Raw genomic sequence first — 22810 nt, 5'->3', positions numbered from 1 at the left:
TCAGCGACTGGTGCACAAGGACGCCCAGGTCTCATTGCACATCCCCTTCTTGCCATTCAGATAATAATCTGCCTTCCTGTTTTTGACACCAAAGTGGATAACCTTGCATTTATCCACATTATATTGCATCTGCCATGCTTCTGCCCAATCACCCAACCTGTCCAAATCATACTGGAGTTTCTTAACATCCTCCTCACAGCACACACGCCCACCCAGCTTTGTGTTGTCTGCAAACTTGGAGATATTACATCTAGTTCCCTCATCCAGATCATTAATATATATTGTGAATAGCTGGGGTCCAAGGACCGATCCCTGCGGTACCCCACTAGTCATTGCCTGCCACTCGGAAAAAGAGCCGTTTATCCAACTCTTTGCTTTCTGTCTGCCAACCAGTTCTCTATCCAAGTCAATACCTTGCCCCCAATCCCATGTGCCTTAACTTTACACGCTAATCTCTTATGCCGGACCTTATCGAAAGCCTTTTGAAAGTCTAAATACACCACATCCACTGGTTCTCCCTTATCTATTTTACCAGTTACATCCTCAAAAAATTCAAGTAGATTAGTCAAGCACGAGTTACCTTTTGTAAATCCATGTTGACTTTGTCCGATCTGGTCACTGTTTTCCAAGTGCTCTGCTATTACAACTTTTATAATGGACTCTAGCATTTTCCCCATGACCGATGTCAGGCTTACCGGTCTGTAATTCCCCGTTTTCTCTCTACCACCTTTTTTGAATAGTGGGGTAACATTAGCTACTTTGTCTCCCCTGGCCCCAAAGGAGCATTCATGATAATCAGCAGACAAGCTGAAACATCATTAAGGCAACCACCTTGCTTTACCATTTCCTGCACATATCTGTAATGATGACATTTAACAAAGGCCCAGAAATTCGGGTCTCCACGGGTGAGTACGCATGGGGTACTCACCCGTAAGCCCAATGGAAGTGTTGGTTTCCTGCATGCACTGCACATGCACGGGAAACCAGCACTTCCGTTCCTCTGAAAGAAGGGGTTCAGAGTTCGCGGGGAGAGGCTGCGCGTGCGCATCGAACTTAGTTTTTTTTTACAGGTTTCTCCGGGAGGGTAAGTCTCCAGAAGTTACACATTTAAAAAGCAGGCATAAGGCCTGCTTTTTACAAGGTAAGTGGTGAATTAATTAAAATTAAAACATTTTTTCCACAGGTTTATTATTTTTAAATACTTTAAAGAAAGGTAAGTTTATTTTTAGCTCCGTTAGAAAATAAAATTATTTTTTTCAAAAATTTAAATTATTGTTTATAATAGTTATTTCATGTAATTTATAGTTTATTTTAAAAATGTGATGTTTTAAAAAAATGTATTTGAACATTTAGTGATGTTTTGGGGACCGTAGTATTTATAAGTTTTGACAGCTCTTCCTGTCAAACTTATGAATGGAGCATTCCCTGCTCCGATTGGCTGCCCATGGCCCACGTGATCCTAGGGGACGCATTGAACTAACTGCGCCCCTGGGATACGCAAGCACTGCGCGCCGGCAGCTGGAGCAGGCCCAGGATCAGAATTCCACAGGGGCCCACAGCTCAACGGCCAGTGCGCAAGGTAAGTGCAGGTGGGGGGCTTACACCCACGGGAAGCCCCCGACCCGAATTTCTGGGCCTGTATGTTTAAGGCACTGTCCTGAAATCTAGCAGCGCCCAGCAAGGTGCAGCTTTACGACAACCCTGAGAACATCAAGGCTCTTTTACTTGGACTCCCTGACACGGACTTTAATGAACAATCACTGGTGTATTTAAGATTACACATAATCGTGGCTCAGATATTGCAGTTTGCAACAGTGCTGTAAAGTGATTTAGTTTATTTTCTGATTGACAGGAATTTTTTTTTTACTGTTGTTGAAAACCTCAGCCAATGCACACCCATTATATATTAAAGGGACCAATCAAATTGAAGTTTCTTTTGAGGTTGGGATTTTTAAACTTGCTGTGGAGGCCTCACCTTCCTACGAACAGTGTATGCCAAATCTATATCTTTGTCACTCCTGAACCATCATTGTTACTTAATTTTAAATGCGTAATGCTTTAGCTTTAAAAAGCTTTACAAATATTAAGCAGGCAGCAGTTGGTTCGCTGAATGAGTCATGTGACTTAGTTATCAAAAGGTCCTCAGCTTTTTTTTGGAAAACCGAATAAGGCAGCAAATGAAAATCAAGTTTCAGGGAAGGTTCTGTTATAAGCGAATGAATTAGCAGCGGAATCTTACGTAGAACTTTAGTGTCCTTTATTTAGTAATAGCCCCCTCAAAAATCTAAACTTGTGAATACAGAGTGGAATAGAACCAACAATCCAATCTGCTTACCTCATTACTCACGTGTAATGATTTACCATTTCTACCAGAACTGCCATGCGCGCACTAACTGCCAGCTGTGGCTGCCTCAGCCTATAAATGTGGCATTTCCAGGGCTGACTTGTCTAACAATTCTACTTTATAAATTCAGACTACTTTTCTGTCCCCCCCCCCAAATCAGCATCAAGATGGAATACAAGATTGGAAAGGAATAAATCGAGAATAAAACGTGTGCTTACTTGAGCCGTGGCGTTTAATTTTGTTTTGAGAATTAGCGTTCTGTGAGGCATCGTTTGACATGGATGCTTGCTGTTTTACTTGTGAGGTGACAGGCTGCTTCTGTTCTTCAACCTGAATAACACAAAACAAAACTGTGAAGCAAATGCCCCTTAAAGCTGAAGTTAGCAAGTGCACTGCCCAATGTGGCATTTAGCAAGATAGATCAATAAGGTTTGATGCTTGGTTTGTGCTGAGGCACTGGTGAGGTCATTACAATTGAACTCAGTGGGGCCTAAATTCATTAGCTGCCGAAACCGGTCGTGATCCATGCAGCGCGCAGCCAAAATGCACCAGAATGGAGAGACGCAATAATCATCCTAAACTTGTCATCATCATAGTTGTAGCAAGATACTGTCGCCAATCGGGTGCCCTGATGCAACTCGCCAATCTGGGCCATTTAAACTTTGTTTGGCTCAGACGCTGACCAAGACAGGTGAGTCCGGGGGAAAGGAAGCCAATTGGGAGGGGGGACAAGCGTGGGCGGCAGCGACCGCAGTATTGATGTGGAGGCAGGAGGAGCACTACTGCTCACTGCTCCTCCTGCCTCCACATTAATATAAGCTAAAGAAGCTTACCGTCAGGCTACTTCCATGACTTCCAGTGGTCCCTTTAAGGGCTGCTGGTTAGGCCTCTGTAGATCCTTAAAAAGATCCTGGACTTGGTGGCAATGCAGGCTCCAACTGCTTTTCACCAATTTCAGGAACAGGTTCAGAAATGGGTGCCGGAGCCTCATTTAAATATTGAAATACCCTACCATGAGTCTATCTTCAATAAAAGAGGTGGAAGATAAGGCTGCAGTACTGCTCTGATGCACTTGTGGGACCTTGCTGTGCACAAATTGGCTGCCTCATTTCCTTCATTACAACAGCGACTACACTTCAAAAGTACTTCATTGGTGTTAAAGCGTTTTGGGACATGCTGAGGTCAAATCAAATCAAATCAAATCAACTTTTATTGTCATTGTTAGTGCACAAGTGCAGTACAACGAAATGTAGGCTTGCGGCTCCCGAGAGTGTACATTTAGATTAAGACATTTAAACATTCAAAAGGCGCTATATAAATCCAAGTCTTTCGTTCTTTCTGATGGAAACTGCCTGTGTGGGGAAGCCAAGTAAATATCCATTTGTTATATATTAATAGTTTTCAAAATACTTCCCATCTGTTTCAGTACTTGTTTAGAATGTCTGCACACATGAATAGTATTCAAAAGCTCTACTTTTGAAGGCATGTGCAAATATGATGGTTGTCTGCTCTGCTGAAGCCCCAGGAACACTGCTGTAGGTACAGCAACGGAGATACAGCCTTGCCTGTGGGCTTTCCGCTTTCTAGGATATGGGCCCATTGACAAGAAAATTACATTTTTTGGACGAAGGGTTATGGAAGCATTAAACTATTGTGTATTGCAATGTATATCACTAGGCCTTTGGGACATTACAGCACCAGGAAATCACTTAATACATCTATGTCCTGGGGCACTCGTCTGTTGATCCCACCAGAGTTGAGTCATCACATCCCCTCTAATCTGCCACTATTAACAAAAACAAAGGCAAAGCAGGCTTGCGCTGGTATGATACAACTGGGCTCAGCATTACATTAGTAGCTACAGGGAGAGACTTTGAAAACAGCTGCTTTTTCTGTAACATGGTATAAATTCCCACCATATTGTCCCTCCTGCCTGGGAAAAACCCCCTTGAGACAAAAGTGGGAAAAGCCTTTGTTCCTGTGAAAGTTTATGGGAGAAACTTCTCAGAACAGAGGTGGAACTTTGGTGGTCATAAATTAAATGAGGCTCATAGGAAACTGGAGGTCTACAGAGGTCAAATAGTCTGCCTTTTATGCCACACCTGTCAATACCTTACATGCTCATGTTTTAAATTTGCTGGAAAATCACAACTGTTAAAGAGTGCTACACGTTTAATATATGATAGGAATTGTAGGGTAATATAGAGATAAAAAGAGAGAAATGCAACTGCTAGAAATCTGAAATAAAAACAGATTGGTGGAAATACACACAGTTCATCAGCATTTGGAAAAAGATAAAAATAGGTTAACATTTCTTGTGTGACACAGTTGTCAGAACTGCTAAAATTCTGATGAAGGGTCTAATTCTGAAATGCATTTTTACTCTTTTCAGATGCCAACAGACCAGTTAACCACCCCCCACCCCCTGCCCCGACTGGCGAGAATGGTGTGTGGGAGAGGGTAGAATCATTCGTGTTCACTTACCGGGCCCAAAGCCTCACTGTTCCCGCCCGCGACATTTTACCTTCACCGTCTTTGAAGTCGGCTGAGGCTCCCGATCTAAAAGTCGTGGCCCGATGATGTCATCAGTACCGTGAACCCTTTTTAACTTCTGGATTCGGGAGGTCTGCGTAGGGCCAACCCCGACAACTCTGCCATTGGGGCGGGGGGCGGAGGGCGGAGGGGCGGGGGGATCCGTGGAGTAGCCAGAAGATGTTAAGTTGCCATGGTCAGTTTAAAAAAATCTTACTTTTATGTGGAATCCTTGTGGGCCAGGAGGAGCAGATGTGGTCTTCCCAGCCCTGGCATTCCCTCCCCCTTCCCTTCCCTGACCTTCATTGGCTCTGCAAACAACCCCCCCCCACCACCAAGGAGAACAGTTTTATTCAGGTAAAAGGTGCCTGAAAATCACGGAATTTCAGATCAGCTGATTAAAATGTAATATCAAAACTCATTTAGAAGAGGAGCTGAATGGTGTACAGGAAAGGCTTTGTGAAAACCACAGCAGGAAAATATTTATAGAAATGTGAAAAGCAACTTAAAGAAAAAGCCTGCCTTTCTATCGACGTTCTTTCTTCAGTGAAGAAAAAGTTAAAATGTAACAGTTGGTCAAGGTGTTCTCTTAATCATCCTCCAGATGGATTTGTGCTGGGCATTGGCAGTATGGGGAACAATGGACTGGGGGTTTGTAATGGCCATTGTGTTGAGGTGCAGGGTAGAGTCTGTCACTGGCTGGTGGAGGAAACATCTGTAAAAACTTTTAGCAACAGAACACTTTCTCACTCACCAGGAAACTTATTTGAAACTAAAGGGAAATTACACTTGCCAAAATGGGTGTGACCGAGGCTCACGTTTACATTTCTTACGAGGTTTTGAAGGCTAAAAATTTCAATTCAGTAGGTTTTTGGGTTAAGCCATGTTAACTGACTATAAATCATTGGTATCATATAAAATAAGAGTTCAGCTTTATGCAGCTCAATGGTGATTCTGAGCGTGTGCACAAGAATCCTTGGGATATCCACCAGACGCTTGAACGAAACTGAAGATAGAACCAATGGTTACATCTAGTCTTTATGTTTTTATACTTGATTTCAATCTAGATTGACAAAAGCATTTGACAATTTAACTCCTTAAAATTCAGTGTGAATTTTCAAACAATGTAGTGCCACAATATTAGTGAAATTCGAGAGAAACTATTTCCTCTGATGGGGAAATCAAGAACAAAGGGACAATTATTTTAAAATTGGAGCTAAGCCATTTATGAGGGAAATCAGGAAGTACTTTTTCACACAAAGGGTAGTAGAAAACGGGAATTCTCTGCCCCAAAAAGCGGTAGATGCTAGAACCTTTGGAGCTTCCGCGACTGAGAGCAATAGATTTTTGTTAGGTAAGGGTATCAAGACATATGGAGGTAAGGCAGGTAAATGGAGTTGAGGTACAGATCAGCCATGATCTAATTGAATGGCGGAGCAGACTTGAGGGGCTGAATGGCCTACTCCTGTTCCTAAGTTCCTCTACTCTCCAGGGTAACATTATAACACCACATAAAATAAAAGTAAAATGTTTTCTGACCTAAACCTTTCCAGCAGTAGTCATGTGACAACCAATGTTCCTTCTAAATTTTGGGGGAGCCATGCGGCCCTTTTAACGGGCTGTGTGGCCCATTTAAAATTCCGCACATGCGCGATCTTTTCCCTTTAAAAGCCGGTGAGCCGGCTGCGCGAGTGCTCCAGAGCGCTACACAGCTTCATGGGAACATTGGTGACAACTATTTCTCCTTCTTAGCCCAGGGTCACTTAGGGCACTTGTAGCACCCCTATTGCTGCCTTGGTTGGATCAATCAATTCAGCATGGAATGGGACCGTCTCGCTCTAGGTAGCTTAGTATTACACCAGAGAGTGTATTTGAGCTACTAAACTGTCAGGAGACTGCCTTAAATATATTTTGATTCAAAGATACATCCACAAGCTCCAAGCAAGTGTTGGGTCCTATTTTATTGGTTAAAGGAATTCTGTGTTGGTTCAGGCTGGTAAAGTACTAAACTTAGAGCATTAAATCATGTTTAAAATAGGTGGGGAAGATAAATAATTGTCCGTGATGGAACAGCAACCCTACAATTAAAACAAGATTTAAGTGTAAATTTAAATCACCAGGGAAGGGATGCAAAAGACCCTGCAGTTATAGCATTGCACGTGAATGTTTCTTTCAGAGATTCAGTCATAAGGGTAGTTTTGAAAGCCTGCAACGCAAGTAAAACACCAATTTCTAGCACAGGCACAATCTCCACTCAACTGGAGACAAGATTACTTCAATGCAATGAAAACATACAACAGAAACTTCTTTGTGAAAATAATGATCTACATCTTATGGAGGTTCATAAGCTGGATGTGACTGAAGGTTGTATCATTTACATCCATGCAAACCGTCCAATAAAACCAATCCTTAAAAAGAAAATTCAGCCTTGCAAGTAACTGTCTGTGACTTAGCTTATACATAGAAACATAGAAGATAGGAGCAGGAGTAGGCCATTCGGCCCCTTGAGCCTGCTCCGCCATTTAATGAGATCATGGCTGATCATCCAAATTCAGTACCCTGTCCCTGCTTTCTCCCCATATCCCTTGATCCCTTTAGCCTTAAGAAATATATCTAACTCCTCCTTGAATATCTATCTATCTATCTATCTATCTATCTTATCTATCTATATATATAAACGGATACTTCTGTCTGTCTGTCTGTCTGTCTATCTGTCTGTCTGTCTGTCCTCACGTGTGCGTCTGTCCGGCTATGCGCTCGAAAGTTATAGGGCATACCTACGCGTGCATTACGTTGAAAGAAAGCTTACCGTTCCGAAACGGTCGTAAGTGTATTTACGTTTCGGCCGGACAAAAATCGCGCCCGCGGTATCCGAAAAACGTTCAACATTCCGCTCATTAGCATCTCATTATCCGCTCATTAGCGATAGAGTGACCTCGAGGTCGACCAATCGTACGCCGGGTTGCTGGCGCGTGCGGCCGGGCCCTCCTATGGTCGAGTGACGGGACGATTGACCAATCCTACGCTTCGGTGACCTGACGGTCGACAAATCGGTGCATGTGTGGGCGGGCCTTATCGTTCTGAACCGAGGTGAGTCGCCGCCATCTTGATTCTAAACATTTCATTTCTTTTTCCCGCTTTCTGCGTGTTTCTTTTCAAATCTACATTTCCAGCAAAAAAAAAGTTGCTTTTAAAACACAAATTGTTTTTAAAAAAAGTTAATTAATTTGTAAATCTTTTCTCTAACCTCTATAATTCTCCTACCTTTCACCATTTTTCCAGGCCCGGGGCCTAGGCTTCTCCAACTGCCAGCAGTGCAACTCTAGACCCAGGCTCCCGGCCTAGGCAGAGACAAACACTGGCAGAGGAGAGAGGGTGTGCTGCCTCAGCTCCATTCCCAGGGTCAGTAGGTGGGGAGGCTTCATAAGCAACTGGGGTAGGTCGCAAGCCCCGAATAATAATCTGAAGATCCTGTGTTTGCAGCTGAGGAAATTTCTTCTGCAGACAGCCCCAGGTTAACGGCAGCCATCTTTGTCAAGGAGGGTGAAAAGTTTCAGTGTGACGCCATTTTGATTCAGTGTGTAACAGAGTGCCTGCGCGGCCATCTTAGCACAGGAACATAGAGTGGGTGGGGCTTCTGTGCTCCAAATCGGGTCCTGGTGACCGAGACAGACAATCGGCTGTGTGGGCGGGGCCTAATCTTTCCAACTGAAAAGCAAGCGGCGGCCATTGTTTGTGGTACAATTCTGAGAGGTGAGGACCCCTTTTTTAATAAAAAGATTGGTGAGGTTGTAAAGTGTATGTTATAGAAAGATTTACCAAAAATGTTTTATAAGTACAGGAAACTTTGTGCTATCCAGAGGTGAGCTATCCGGCAATCTGGAGCCACCACAAAAATCAGCAGCCGTTTTTTATTCTTTGTTTGTTTATTTTCCTTTGTTTGAACAGTCAAGCTGTGCAAGGTCTGTAGCTATAGCAACAGCTTTAGCTGCAGAGCTTTAGGGCCACACCCAGTGTTTAGAAGCTGTTGCTAAGCAACAGTGTTTGTTGTCAAATACGGAGATAAGAATCTCCGTATCTCTCAACATTAACTCTGGCGAGTAGGGCAGTTTTAAGGCAAGGCAGCAGCTCGCCGGATAGCACAAAGTTTCCTGTACTTTAAGTATATCTCCCCCCCTCCCTTTCCACCCTCCACCCCCCCTCCACACCCCCCTTCCCCCCTCCCTTTCCACCCCCCACCCCCCCCCACCCCCCCTCCACACACCCCCACCCCCCCTTCCCCCACCACACCCCCCTTCCCCCTACCCCCCCAGTCGCCCCCCTCTCTCTTCCCCCCCAGTCGCCCCCCTCTCTCTTCCCCCCCAGTCGCCCCCCTCTCTCTTCCCCCCCAGTCGCCCCCCTCTCTCTTCCCCCCCAGTCGCCCCCCTCTCTTCCCCCCCCAGTCGCCCCCTCTCTCTTCCCCCCCAGTCGCCCCCCTCTCTCTTCCCCCCCAGTCGCCCCCCTCTCTCTTCCCCCCCAGTCGCCCCCCCTCTCTCTTCCCCCCAGTCGCCCCCCCTCTCTCTTCCACCCGTCGCCCCCCTCTCTCTTCCCCCCCAGTCGCCCCCCTCTCTCTTCCCCCCCAGTCGCCCCCCTCTCTCTTCCCCCCCAGTCGCCCCCCTCTCTCTTCCCCCCCAGTCGCCCCCTCTCTCTTCCCCCCCAGTCGCCCCCCTCTCTCTTCCCCCCCAGTCGCCCCCCTCTCTCTTCCCCCCCAGTCGCCCCCCTCTCTCTTCCTCCCAGTCGCCCCCCCTCTCTCTTCCACCCCAGTCGCCCCCCTCTCTCTTCCCCCCCAGTCGCCCCCTCTCTCTTCCCCCCCAGTCGCCCCTCACTCTTCCCCCCCAGTCGCCCCCTCTCTCTTCCCCCCCAGTCGCCCCCTCTCTCTTCCCCCCCAGTCGCCCCCCTCTCTCTTCCCCCCCAGTCGCCCCCTCTCTCTTCCCCCCCAGTCGCCCCCCTCTCTCTTCCCCCCAGTCGCCCCCCTCTCTCTTCCCCACCAGTCGCCCCCTCTCTCTTCCCCCCCAGTCGCCCCCTCTCTCTTCCCCCCCAGTCGCCCCCTCTCTCTTCCCCCCCAGTCGCCCCCCTCTCTCTTCCCCCCCAGTCGCCCCCCTCTCTCATCCCCCCAGTCGCCCCCTCTCTCTTCCCCCCAGTCGCCCCCTCTCTCTTCCCCCCCAGTCGTCCCCTCTCTCTTCCCCCCCAGTCGCGCTCTCTCTCTTCCCCCCCAGTCGCGCTCTCTCTCTTCCCCCCCAGTCGCGCTCTCTCTCTTCCCCCCAGTCGCGCTCTCTCTCTTCCCCCCCAGTCGCGCTCTCTCTTCCCCCCAGTCGCTCGCTCTCTCTCTCTTCCCCCCAGTCGCTCTCTCTCTCTCTCTCCCCCCCAGCCGCTCGCTCTCTCTCTCTCCCCCCCAGTCGCTCGCTCTCTCTCTCTCCCCCCCCCAGTCGCTCGCTCTCTCTCTCTTCCCCCCAGTCGCTCGCTCTCTCTCTCTCTCTTCCCCCCAGTCGCTCTCTCTCTCTCTTCCAACAACAACATTCCCTCAAAAATCCCCTCGTCACCGCCGGGCACTTCAGCTAGTATTTAATAAGTTGGCCTCAACTGCCTTCTGTGGTAGAGAATTCCACAGGTTCACCACTCTTTGGGTGAAGAAATTCCTCCTCATCTCTGTCCTAAATGGCTTACCCCTTATCCTTAGACTGTGAGCCCTGTGTGATAAAAATGCTAACTTCCGGGAAGTTATGTCATCACTTCCTGTGAACTATGAACTGTGAACTATGAACTGTGTACATACCTCACTTCCTGTTGGACTGGTATAAATACTGGTCTGTTCAGTATTGTAAGAGGCTTCTACCAGAGGCATGGTAAAGACCTCTCTTGTATATAGTGTGTTTATAAGTTACTTAAAGCTTACTTTAAAGTTACTTGATGGTAAGTCTCCTTTTTCTTACATCAATTTAAGTAACTTAGTATTTACACTGACAAATACTAGACCTTCAGACAAACTCGGAAGTTAAGGATCCAGGGAACCACCCATCATGGAGAAAATCCTTAGACCTATTCGTCTGGACTTGGACCCGAATACACCAGCAGCTGGCAGGGTATGGAAGCATTGGTATCGTACTTTTGAGAATTTTCTGGATGAATGTAAAGTGGATGCTCCTGCTAAATTGAAGATACTTGTCAATTATGTGACCCCAAAAGTGTTCGAATATGTTGATGACTGGGATAATTACGAAGAGGTGATTCGGGCACTTAAGAAACTGTATGCGAAGACCCCAAATGAGGTCTATGCTAGACATCTACTGGCCACAGCCCGACAAGGGCCAGGGGAATCAATTGACGAATTCCTGCAAGAACTTCGCAGGCTCAGCGTAGATTGTAACTTTCAGGCAGCCTCAGCTGAGCTGTACCGCCAAGAAATGATTCGTGATGCTTTCATCTGCGGGATTGCCTCTCCATTTATACGCCAGCGTCTACTAGAAAGTAAAACACTTGAGCTACAAAAAGCTTTTGACCTAGCTTGTTCACTGGATTTGGCAAAGAGAAATGCAGACCTCTATCAGCTGCCCAGATCTCGATCTGCTGCTGTAGCTGCAACCAGACAATTCAAGCGGTCTCAGGTGAACCCTATCATGGGGGAATCTAATTCTGATAATTCTGATGAAGAAGAGGAGGACGACCCCACTTTAGCAGCCTCTTGGCAATCTAGGAAGGAATGCTTCTTTTGTGGAGATGCTTTTCACCCTAGGAAAACCTGCCCTGCTCGCAATGCAATCTGCAGTTATTGCGGGAAAAAAGGACACTTTGCTAAAGTTTGCCTATCAAGGGCCTCTACGAGGGCCAATCCAGCTAAGACCTACCGAACTGCCCCAATTAGGGCCTATCAAGATGCTCCAGCTAGGACCTATCAAGCTTCCTCTCGAGCTCTCTCCCGAAGAAGCACACCGAGAGTTTTAGCCACTCTCTGTGCAACGACACCAATTACAGCTGCTTGCCCACAGAACCTGTCTCAGGCAGCCACAAAAATTTCAATTAAAGGGCATACCTTAGATGCCTTAATTGACTCAGGAAGTACTGATAGTTTCATTAAGGAACAGATTGTTGCGAAATTGAAACTACATGTCTTCCCATCGGACCAGGCAATTGCGATGGCCCAGTCATCACTTAATACCAGAATCTCCGGCTTTTGTGTTGTTGATATGACACTTCATGGTCGTATGTATCCCTCCACCCGACTTTCGGTGCTCAAAGACTTATGTAGTGATCTCCTCTTAGGGCTGGACTTCCAAAAACAGCATAAGAAACTCACCATTGAGTTTGGTGGATCCAAACCCGGACTTACTATTTCTAATATACCATCTAAATTACCTTTTTGTGCATTATCAGCAGCTTCACTTGATGAACCCTCATTATTTGCCAGTATTCCGCCTCAATGCCAACCGATAATAACGAAATCGCGGCGCTTTAATCAGGAAGACCAATCTTTTATTGCGGCTGAAATCTCTCGACTTCTAGCAGAGGATATCATTGAACCATGTTCGTCGCCCTGGCGGGCTCAAGTCGTCATTGTCAAGAACCCTCTAAAACCTCACAAACAGCGACTATGCATCGATTATTCGCAAACCATCAATCAATATACCGACTTGGACGCCTACCCATTGCCACGCATTGATGATATGGTTAATAAACTGGCCGAATACAAAGTGTTCTCAACTTACGATTTAAAAAGTGCCTATCATCAGTTACCCTTGAAGGTCTCAGATAAGCAGTACACAGCCTTTGAGGCTAATGGACGGCTGTACCAATTTCGTCGCCTCCCATTCGGGGTTACTAATGGAGTGGCTGTCTTTCAACGGGCAATGGATGGCCTGGTTAAGCAGGAAAACCTAAGGGACACTTTTCCCTATCTTGATAACATTACCATTGCAGGTCACGATCAACAGGAACACGACTCCAACCTCCAAAAATTTCGGGATGCCCTCCATCGCCGTAATTTGACCCTGAATGAATCCAAATCTGTTGAGTCGCAACCGACCATCAACATCCTTGGCTACTGCGTAGGCAATGGTATCATTAAGCCAGACCCAGAAAGACTTCGCCCGCTCCAAGAGCTCCCGTCACCTAAGAATCCAGCTTCTTTACGTCGGGCTCTCGGTCTGTTTGCATACTACGCTAAATGGATTCCTCATTTTTCGGACAAAATCCAACCCTTGCTGCATGCTAGATCATTTCCACTGGGAACAGCGGCTGTTGCAGCCTTTAACCTTCTCAAAAAACAGTTGGAGAAAGCGGCTCTTCACTCCATCGATGAGAATCTCCCTTTCGTGGTTGAATGTGATGCCTCGGAGGTGGCGATCTCGGCTACTCTGAATCAGGAAGGTCGTCCTGTAGCATTTATGTCCAGGACCTTACAAGGTGCCGAGCTACATTATCCTCCGGTTGAGAAAGAAGCCACAGCCATCATAGAGGCAGTACGGAAGTGGAACCATTTTCTAGCTCGCCAGCACTTTACATTGATCACGGACCAACGATCAGTCGCCTTCATGCTCGATAATCGAAAACGAACCAAAATTAAGAATAATAAAATACAACTTTGGAGGATGGAACTGGCCTCTTTTGGTTATACCATTCTCTATCGGCCTGGCAAGGAGAATGTGGCCCCGGACACCCTCACACGGGCATTCTGCTCCACTATGTCATCCTCCACTCTCATGGATGTCCACAATGGTTTGTGTCATCCTGGCGTTACGCGCATGCTACATTTCGTACGATCACGGAATCTCCCTTTTTCCACTGGAGATGTAAAGAAAATATGCTCAGAATGCCGGCTTTGTGCGGAATTAAAACCTCAGTTCTTCCGCCCCTCAGATGGTATACTCATACATGCAACCCAACCGATGCAACGACTTAGCATCGATTTTAAGGGCCCAGTGCCCTCTTCAACTCGGAACACATATTTGCTCACCATGATCGACGAATATTCACGTTTTCCGTTTGCCTTCCCCTGCTCCAATATGCTGGCGTCCACAGTAATCTGCTGCCTTGAGCAGGTATTTTCTCTCTGTGGCATGCCGGCTTATATTCACTCAGATCGGGGTCCATCCTTTATGTCAAGGGAACTCAAGGACTACCTCTCAGAACGGGGAATTGCTACAAGCAAAACAACACCATACCATCCCATCGGAAATGGGCAGGTAGAGAGGTATAACGGTATCATCTGGAATTCCGTACGTCTCGCTTTAAGATCTCGGGGCCTACCAGACCAGCAATGGGAAACAGTGCTTCCGGATGCATTGCACTCTATACGGTCTCTGCTTTCTACAGCCACAAATACTACACCTCATGAGCGGTTCTTTGGATTCCAGCGTCGCTCATCTCATGGGACATCACTCCCGTCATGGCTAACTACTCCTGGACCTGTATTACTCCGAAGATACGTTCGGACGTCTAAAAATGACCCTCTCGTAGACGAGGTTGAACTAACCGATGCCAACCCCACCTATGCAAACATACGATATTCCGACGGCCGAGAATCTACCGTATCATTACGGGATCTGGCTCCCTGCCCACCAGGACCTAGTGGGACATCGGGTGATGGCATTTCACCAGGAAACTCTTGGGACCTATCGGGTACCCCTCTCCAGGATCCTGATCGGACACCAACTAGCTTGGTGCCGGTAGAACCCCGTGCTCAAGGTTGCGACCCTCCCAGTACCGCGCATGAAAGTACTGATCCGCCACAGACCAGCTCTGCACCTCCCTCTGAACAGAGGCAGTCCGACTTTGAACCTATTGGGGCTCGTACTCGAAGCCATGATCTCCCCGACCCTTCACAGGGCAATCCAGGCCACACAGACTCTGACCAATGGCCAACCGCATGTAAGCGGACCAGCGACCCTCTACGACGGGAATCCAAACGGGTGCGACTCTTCCTTGTTCGGCGGCTGCGGACCAAAAGGTAGACCACAGCCTCCTAATCCTGCAGGAGGGAAGAATGTGATAAAAATGCTAACTTCCGGGAAGTTATGTCATCACTTCCTGTGAACTATGAACTGTGAACTATGAACTGTGTACATACCTCACTTCCTGCTGGACTGGTATAAATACTGGTCTGTTCAGTATTGTAAGAGGCTTCTACCAGAGGCATGGTAAAGACCTCTCTTGTATATAGTGTGTTTATAAGTTACTTAAAGCTTACTTTAAAGTTACTTGATGGTAAGTCTCCTTTTTCTTACATCACCCTGGTTTTGGACTCCCCCGCCATCGGGAACATCCTTCCTACATCTAGTCTCTCTAGTCCTGTTAGAATTTTATATGTTTCAATGAGATCCCCTCTCATTCTTCTAAACTTTAGCGAATATAAGCCTAATCGACCCAATCTCTCTTCATACGTCATTCCTGCCATCCCAGGTATCAGCCTGGTGAATAAGAACATAAGAAATAGTAGCAGGAGTAGGCCAATCGGCCCCTCGAGCCTGCTCCACCATTCAATAAGATCATGGCTGATCTGATCCTAACCGCCAATCTACTATCACAGAACCATCTCCTGAATCTAACAGAATTAGACACACGAAATAGGAGCAGGATCAGGCTACACGGCCCCTGGGCCCGCTCCGCTACCCACAGGGCCATGTCCGATCCGAACCTAGACTCATGTCCAAATTCCTGCCCGCTCCCCGTAACCCTTAATTCCCTTTACTTCTAGGAAACTATTTCTGTTTTAAATTTATGTAATGATGTAGCTTCTACAGCTTTTTGGGGCAGCATATTCCATGGACCTACCACCCTCTGAGTGAAGTAGTTCCTCCTCATCTCAGTTTTGAAAGACCAGCCCCTTATTCTAAGACTATGCCCCCTAGTTCTAGTTTCACCCATCATCGGGAACATCCTCCCCGCATCCACCCGATCCAACCCCTTCACAATCTTATATGTTTCAATAAGATCGCCTCTCATTCTTCTGAACTCCAATGAGTAGAGTCCCAATCTACTCAACCTCTCCTCATATGTCCATCCCCTCATCCCCGGGAATAACCGAGTGAACCTTCTTTGTACTGACTCGAGAACAAGTATGTCTTTTCTTAAGTATGGACACCAAAACTGTACGCAGTATTCCAGGTGCGGTCTCACCAATACCTTGTACAACTGAAGCAATACCTCCCTATTTTTATATTCTAACCCCCTAGCAATGAAAGCCAACATTCCATTGGCCTTCTTAATCACTTGCTGCACCTGCATACTAACCTTTTGAGTTTCGTGCACCAGGACCCCCAGATCCCTTTGTACTTCAGTACTTTCCAGTTTCTTGCCATTAAGATAATAACTTGCTCTACGATTTTTCCTGCCAAAGTGCATAACCTCACACTTTCCAGTATTGTATTCCATCTGCCAAATCTCTGCCCACTTACTTAGCCTGTCTATGTCCCCTTGCAGGTTTTTTATGTCCTCCTCACTCACTACTTTCCCTCCCATCTTAGTATCATCTGCAAACTTTGATATGTTACACTCGGTCCCCTCCTCCAAATCGTTAATATAGATTGTAAAGAGTTGGGGACCCAGCACTGACCCCTGCGGAATCTTCACTGCATTCCCTCCATGGGAAGAACATCCTTCCTCAGATAAGGCGACGAAAACTGCACACAATACCAAGGCCCTGTACAACTGCACCAAGACATCCTTGTTCCTGTACTCGAATCCTCTCGCTATGAAGGCTAACATACCATTTGCCTTCTTAACCGCCTGCTGCACCTGCATGCTTACCTTCAGTGACTGGTGCACAAGGACACCCAGGTCTCGTTACCCTGTCAGTGATGAAGTATTTCAAAGAAACCGCAACTCTATGGCTGCAAATTTATCACTGGCGGCGGGTTGGGTGCGGGTCAGGTGGTCGGCAGGTTCCGGTCCCGCCTTCGCTTTCAGCCGGTCAGAAATTGCAATTTTACCTCAATTGACCTATTGAATCCCTGTGTGCGTGCTACCCGGCCCAATTAGTGGTTTTGGGTCTGCTGCTCGCTTCTGCTGATGTCTGTCAGCCAGCCTCATTTAAGGGGCCCATGCAGCCTTGTTTCATTCTTATCCTTTTATGTTGGTTTTTGTGCTGGAAACTGCTCCCATGACTGCTGCAAGAGCCAAGGCCGCTCCCTGATTTGATGATGACTCCCTCCATGCTCTTGTGGATGGAGTGAGAGGCGCAAGGAGGTAATATTCCCATCCTCTGGATGGAGGAAGCCTCCTCAGCAAAGCAAAGCAGCCTGGCTGCAAATTGCTGAGGAGGTCAGCTCCAGATCATTGTGTGCTCGCTCCTGGGTCAACTGCATGAAAAGGTTTAATGACCTGGTATGCTCAGGAAGAGAGTGTAACATCACACTTACCCTCAATCTGCTCCCCATCTCCTCTCATCACCAGCACTGCATTGTCAGCCTACTCCTGCACATCCCACTTTAACCTTACATCCCTTGCACCCTTAACCAATCCTCTCTCTCTCTACGTACATAATCACTTCAATATTTGACTATGCTGCCTTCACATTCACTATCACTGTTATGCAATGCCAACAACTAACAATGCACTGGGAGGGCCCTTGGTATTGGCACCTCACTCCATCTTTGTCTCCTTCTAAGCATCTACACTCACTCCATCATTCTCACTCAAACTCCACTTGTGTCCCTCATTGCAGGAAAAGAGAGCCCACAATAAGAGGGAGAGGGCTAGGACAGGAGGAGGGCCATCTTCCATTGCTCATATGACCAACGCTGAGGAGGCTGCACTTGAAATAATCAGAGGTGATGAGGATCTGGAAGTGGGGGACGGTCAGACGGGCGCAGCAGAGCAAGCTGGTGACTGAATAGATTTGCATCTCTCTCATTTGCATGAATGACTGATATGGCATCTGATGCACATACAGATTGACTTATGATCGTCTGCACAATTCAATGTGCATTCTACGTTAATATCACATCTCTAACTCATGCCTTTACTCCCCACAGGACCAGAGAGCCCCCCTCCCCACCGTCCAGGATGAAGAGCCTGAAGACTCCTCAGAGGAAGCGGCAACCTCTGAGGGCACAGCATCTGCAGAATTAAGCGCACCCAGCACCAGCGCAGATACGCACACCTTGGTGGGACCTTCGCGAGATAGAGTAGTGTTGTCACCTGGTGTATCACAGCTCACAAGTGAGCATCAGCAGATGGTGGAGACAGGGACAGCAGTGGAGAGTCCTCGTCGGAGGCCGCAGGGCGCTCCCAGCTCTGCTCAGCTGCATGTGGACCCTGTGCCTCTGGGGCCATCCAGAACTCCAGGAACAAGCGCAGGAGTCTCCGGCAGGTTTTGCATCCACGGTTACTGTAAATGTGGAAACGATGGATCAGTTCCTGTCTAACATGAGCAGTGCCTTTGTGGAGGCAATGGCGCATGAACACACCACCACGGAAAGGATGGCAACCTCCGTGGAAAGGGTGGCTAGCTCCGTCGAAAGGATGGCTACCTCCGTCGAAAGGATGGCTACGGTAAAGGAAAGGATGGCTACGGTCGTGGAGGAAATAAGTCGCCAGAGTCAGGAAAACATGGTGAAAGTTCAGAATAGATTGACATCTCTGGAGGAGCGATGGGCAGCCACTGAGCAGAGAAACCAGAGCTTCATGGAAATCCTTTTGAGGAGGACTGCCCGTGCAGATACGGGTCCTAATGGCCCCCCTGATGTGCAGCAAGGTGCTGTCCAGCCACTTGCTGGCACTGAAGTGGAGCTGACCCATGAGAGGGATGTTGGTGGCAGGCAACAAGGAATTGTGGGCTCCTCTCCAAGCGCTCACACTCTCATGCCACTGCGTAGCCCTCGGTCAGAGCCCCACCAGAGTCCTCACCCAACTGAGATGGGCATCTCAGCCCCTGCACAGCCACAGGAGGAGTAGACTGTTGGCGAGCCCTCACAGAGGTGTCGAAGCAGGAGCAGCATGAAAGTGAGCAAGGTCCCTCCACATCTGCTGAAGCCACAGGGGAAGCACCACGTAGAAGCATGCTAAGAGGAAGATAAAGCACAATTAGTCACAAGGGTAGTCACTTGGGTGTTCTGTTCTGTTGTCTTTTGTTGTGTTTAAGATTTGGCATTGTCATCCTTTTGTGCATGTATTAAACAAAAGTGATGGCAAACAGTTGAAGTTCTGGCCTATGTGTTCTGGGAAATGGAAGTTGCACATTGAGGGCTCAGGGCGACTTGCATTTGTAATGATGGTGGTGAGTGATAGGAACCCACCGGTTCTTGTACATTGTGTATGGTGTGATAAGAAGGTGCCAGCCACATGTGTTTGATTCATCGACCTAAGCAAATCTGGCAAAGATTAGTGCATCCCTTGCATCACGGGCAATGTGCTCGCATGCTACTGGAGCTGGCTCATCCGCCTCCGCAAGGTCTTCCTCCTCTGAGGAGGAGGAGGCTATGCGCTGAGCCACTTGTTCCTCAGGCAGCTGCAAGCCACGATGCTGTGCGATGTTGTGCAGTGCACAGCAGACCATGATGATTCCGGAGACCCTGGCTGCTGAGTACTGTAGAGCTCCACCTGAACTGTCAAGGCATCTGAATCGCATTTTGAGCAAGCCAATGGTTTGCTCGATGATGGCTCTGGTGGAAATGTGGCTGGCATTGTAGCGCTCCTCAGTTTCATATGATGGCCTCCTCAACGGTGTCATTAGCCATGTCTTCAGGGGATAGCCCTTGTCTCCAAGTAGCCATCCAGAAATTTGGTTTGGCAGATTGAAAAGCAGAAGCACACTAGACTGCTGCAGGATGAACGAGCCATGGCAACTGCCAGGGTACTTTGTGCAAACATGCATAATGTTCTTCCTGTGGTTATACACCAGCTGGACATTAAGGGAGTGGAAGCCCTTGTGGTTGACAAATACAGATGGGTTGTGAAGAGGTGCCCTAATGGCCACATGTGTGCAGTCTACGATGCCCTGCACCCTTGGCAAACCTGCCAGCTTTGCAAAGCCAACCACATGCACGGTTACACTTGCCTCATCCGTGGAGAAGTGGATGTAATTGTGCACCTTTGCAAAGAGGGCATCGGTAACCTGTGTGATGCAAGTGTGTGCGGACGACTGGGAGATGCCGCTGATGTCTGCTGATGAGCCCTGGAAGAACACTGAAGCAAAAAAATTGAGGGCAGTGGTGACTTTGACAGCCACTGGTAAGGGGTATCCACCCGCTTCTCTGGGCTCCAGGTGTTGGTGCAGCGTTGCGCAGATGTCACCGACTACCTCTTGCGAAAGTCTCAGCCTCCTTTGGCACTGCTGCTCAGTCATGTTGAGGAAGCTCATCCTCTGCCTGTAAACCCTGTGTTCAGGGTATCTCCTGCGGCGATGTGCAGGCCTGCGCTGATGCCCTTTGCCCTGTGCAGCATCAGGTGGGTGAGGAGGAGGTTGGCGCTCCTGTTGTTGGTGCTGCTGCAGCTGCCGCGGCTGCTCTTCCTCCGAATCTGAGGACCAGGATGACAGGGTATAAATGGTTCCCATGCTGCTGGTAGATATGTCAGTTGAGGACTAGAAGTTATAAGTGCTCAGTCAATGTGGGGAGAGGGTTTTCCCAGGAGGTTACAGTGGAGATGGATCGCAGCTTCACCACTTACAAGATCAGTAGACTTGCAAAATGTTTTCCAAGACCTGAAAAAACAAAGTTCTGTCATCTGAAAGTCAGCCATGTTCGAGCTCCGTTTTTATACTGGAGCTGCAGCTGTCAAAAAGTCAGGCACTTGGTGAACCCGACACAGTCAGCTGGCATGGTTTGGGAACGGCGTGGAACATGCAGAAAATGTGCAAAAATCAAAAAACGCTGTTAAAATAGGCTTATCCAGGCAGTTAACAAGCTGTTAACTACCTTAAGGGCCTCTCCCGCCACTTGGTGGTGGGACCGATCGGGACAACCACAGCCGGCATTTGGCAAAGTGGCATGGAGGCGGGTTGACGGTGGGATTGGAACCTGCCATCAATCAAAACTATTTTAACCCTTGACCCGCCTCCAAACCCACCCTCTCAGTGCTGATAAAATGGCAGCCATGGTCCTGGATTCAATAGAATGCAGATCAATGCACTGCATGGGTGCAATTTACTGCATGCTAGCGTTCACCTTCTCCATTGGAAACCTGTAACTGAACTGTCAGTCCTGTATGAGCTCACGACTGGGAGCGGCACCACGTGTGCTGCTCGCTCCTGAGCAAGACTTACACTAAGAACATAAGACCCGATGCACCTGTAGCTCAATATTCTGTATCAATTACAAATAAAAGGTCACACATAATTCAGGAATTATCTGTTCCTATACAGTGTTGTCAGCTGGAACAACGCTCTTTTGATGTGGAAGCTTAAATGGAGAATTAAACTTCCCCTCCTGAACCAGAATTACTGGAGCAAGCATTAGGTTCATTGGTACAATTTCTTCAAGTCCTTCTGTGCTCCCAGAAGCCAACAAAATTAGCTATGTCACATGCATTTTTCCTGGTGACAGCTTGCCAAGACTGTACCCTATTTTTATACCATTTAAAGTAAAAGACCCCAAAGCATGGCAAACTTTCATAGAAAGCAAATGAAACTATGACTGCCAGATCAATGCACAATGAGCAGTTTGTGGGTTGCTTTTTGTAACTAATTTGTAATCAAGACTTTATACAACTTCAGCACAAAGTAAAGCAAATTCTTGTCTCCAACATCGCCGGGCCCTGATTTTAATCTTTGGTGTACATCAGGGTGGGTGGAGCAATCGCAATGCCTGCCAGATATGGTCGGCGAGAGACCTGGGCCATTTTGATGGCTGGGCCTGATTTGACTTTAGTTGGACAGCAGCCTGCGTAATTCCGATAGGCACTTGCCGATTTGGAAGGGTGGGTAAAGCAGCACCCTAAAGGGGAGGGCAGGGTAGAGAGGAGATGGGGTGGGTGGGGGCAGGATGGGGTAGTGAGAGAAGGCATAATTTTCAAGAAAGCTGTTGGGAGCCGGACATATCAGTGAGTGAGATCCTGGGAGACGACGCGGTCAAGGGGGTGACTGTGAATATGGGGAGGAGAGTTTATATGGAGGGAGGACAGGAGAGCAGGTAATTTAGAAGGGGGGGGCGTGAAGGGAGTTGAGATGGAGATTGAATTCCTTGAGGATGAGAAGCCACTTCGTGCAGCATTGAGGGAGGAAAGAAGGAAGGATATATCAATAAGATAGCCTCTCAAAGCAAAGATTTGCAATTCACTTTCCTGTAACATGCAAATAGATAATGCCGCTAACCTCGCCGACAGCTGCCCACAAAATTTTTCCGGGCTTCAGAGCACTGACTTGCTCTAATCTGGTGTCTGTTCCAGTGCGGCACCTTCTACAGGGAATCTGTGGTGTGTGTGAGCAGAGCAAAAAACAGCGGGGCTCTTCAACCAATCAGATTGAAGAATCCTCACTGAAACATGCCAAGTCTAAACCAGGAAGTATAAAGCAGGAAATAGAAATTAGATTTAAATGATGTACAGAAAGCAAAATAAAGATTGGGAAACACAGATGGGATTAAGGGAGGGAGATAAAAGAGACAGACAGAAAAAGTAAAAACAAAATTATTTTAAATTGTTTTTTAAACCTCCAACACTGATTTTCTTCTGAGGGAATAACTCCACACTTGTAAAATTACATTTTTAGTGTTAGAGAGGTTGTTCAGCAGTAATTATCACTTATCAAGCTGTTAAAAACTCACTTACTCCTGAATGCACCAGCCCTAACTTTTTCAGCCACTTTTAGTGGGGAACTAGCAGGCAAGTAGCTCAAGTTCATGCCGTTGCATTCATTTCAATGCTGAGTCTATTGGTGAGAACTACAACAGCACACCCTATGGAGGAGCACGGTATCTCTGATAGCAACTTCTGGATTTGTGCATTTAACTGCACATGTGCTGTCCG

At 47.5% G+C, this 22810-nt stretch overlaps 1 protein-coding gene across 1 annotated transcript in view; it reads right to left on the bottom strand.

Annotated features, from left to right (window-relative positions):
* The window catches only part of afap1l1a (actin filament associated protein 1-like 1a), a 161152-nt gene that overhangs the window by 37953 nt on the left and 100389 nt on the right, over positions 1-22810 (bottom strand). Inside the window, exon 15 of the mRNA XM_085996172.1 lies at positions 2563-2674. Coding sequence (XP_085852298.1) covers positions 2563-2674 — 112 coding nt within the window. The remainder of the gene's footprint in view (positions 1-2562; positions 2675-22810) is intronic.

Source organism: Somniosus microcephalus, chromosome 8 (assembly GCF_052327205.1).
Source record: "Somniosus microcephalus isolate GS21.2 chromosome 8, FLI_Smic_1.0, whole genome shotgun sequence".
In the NCBI taxonomy this organism is placed as follows: domain Eukaryota; kingdom Metazoa; phylum Chordata; class Chondrichthyes; order Squaliformes; family Somniosidae; genus Somniosus; species Somniosus microcephalus.
The sequence above is the reverse complement of the archived record's forward strand: the minus strand, read 5'-3'. Positions and strand labels throughout refer to the sequence as shown.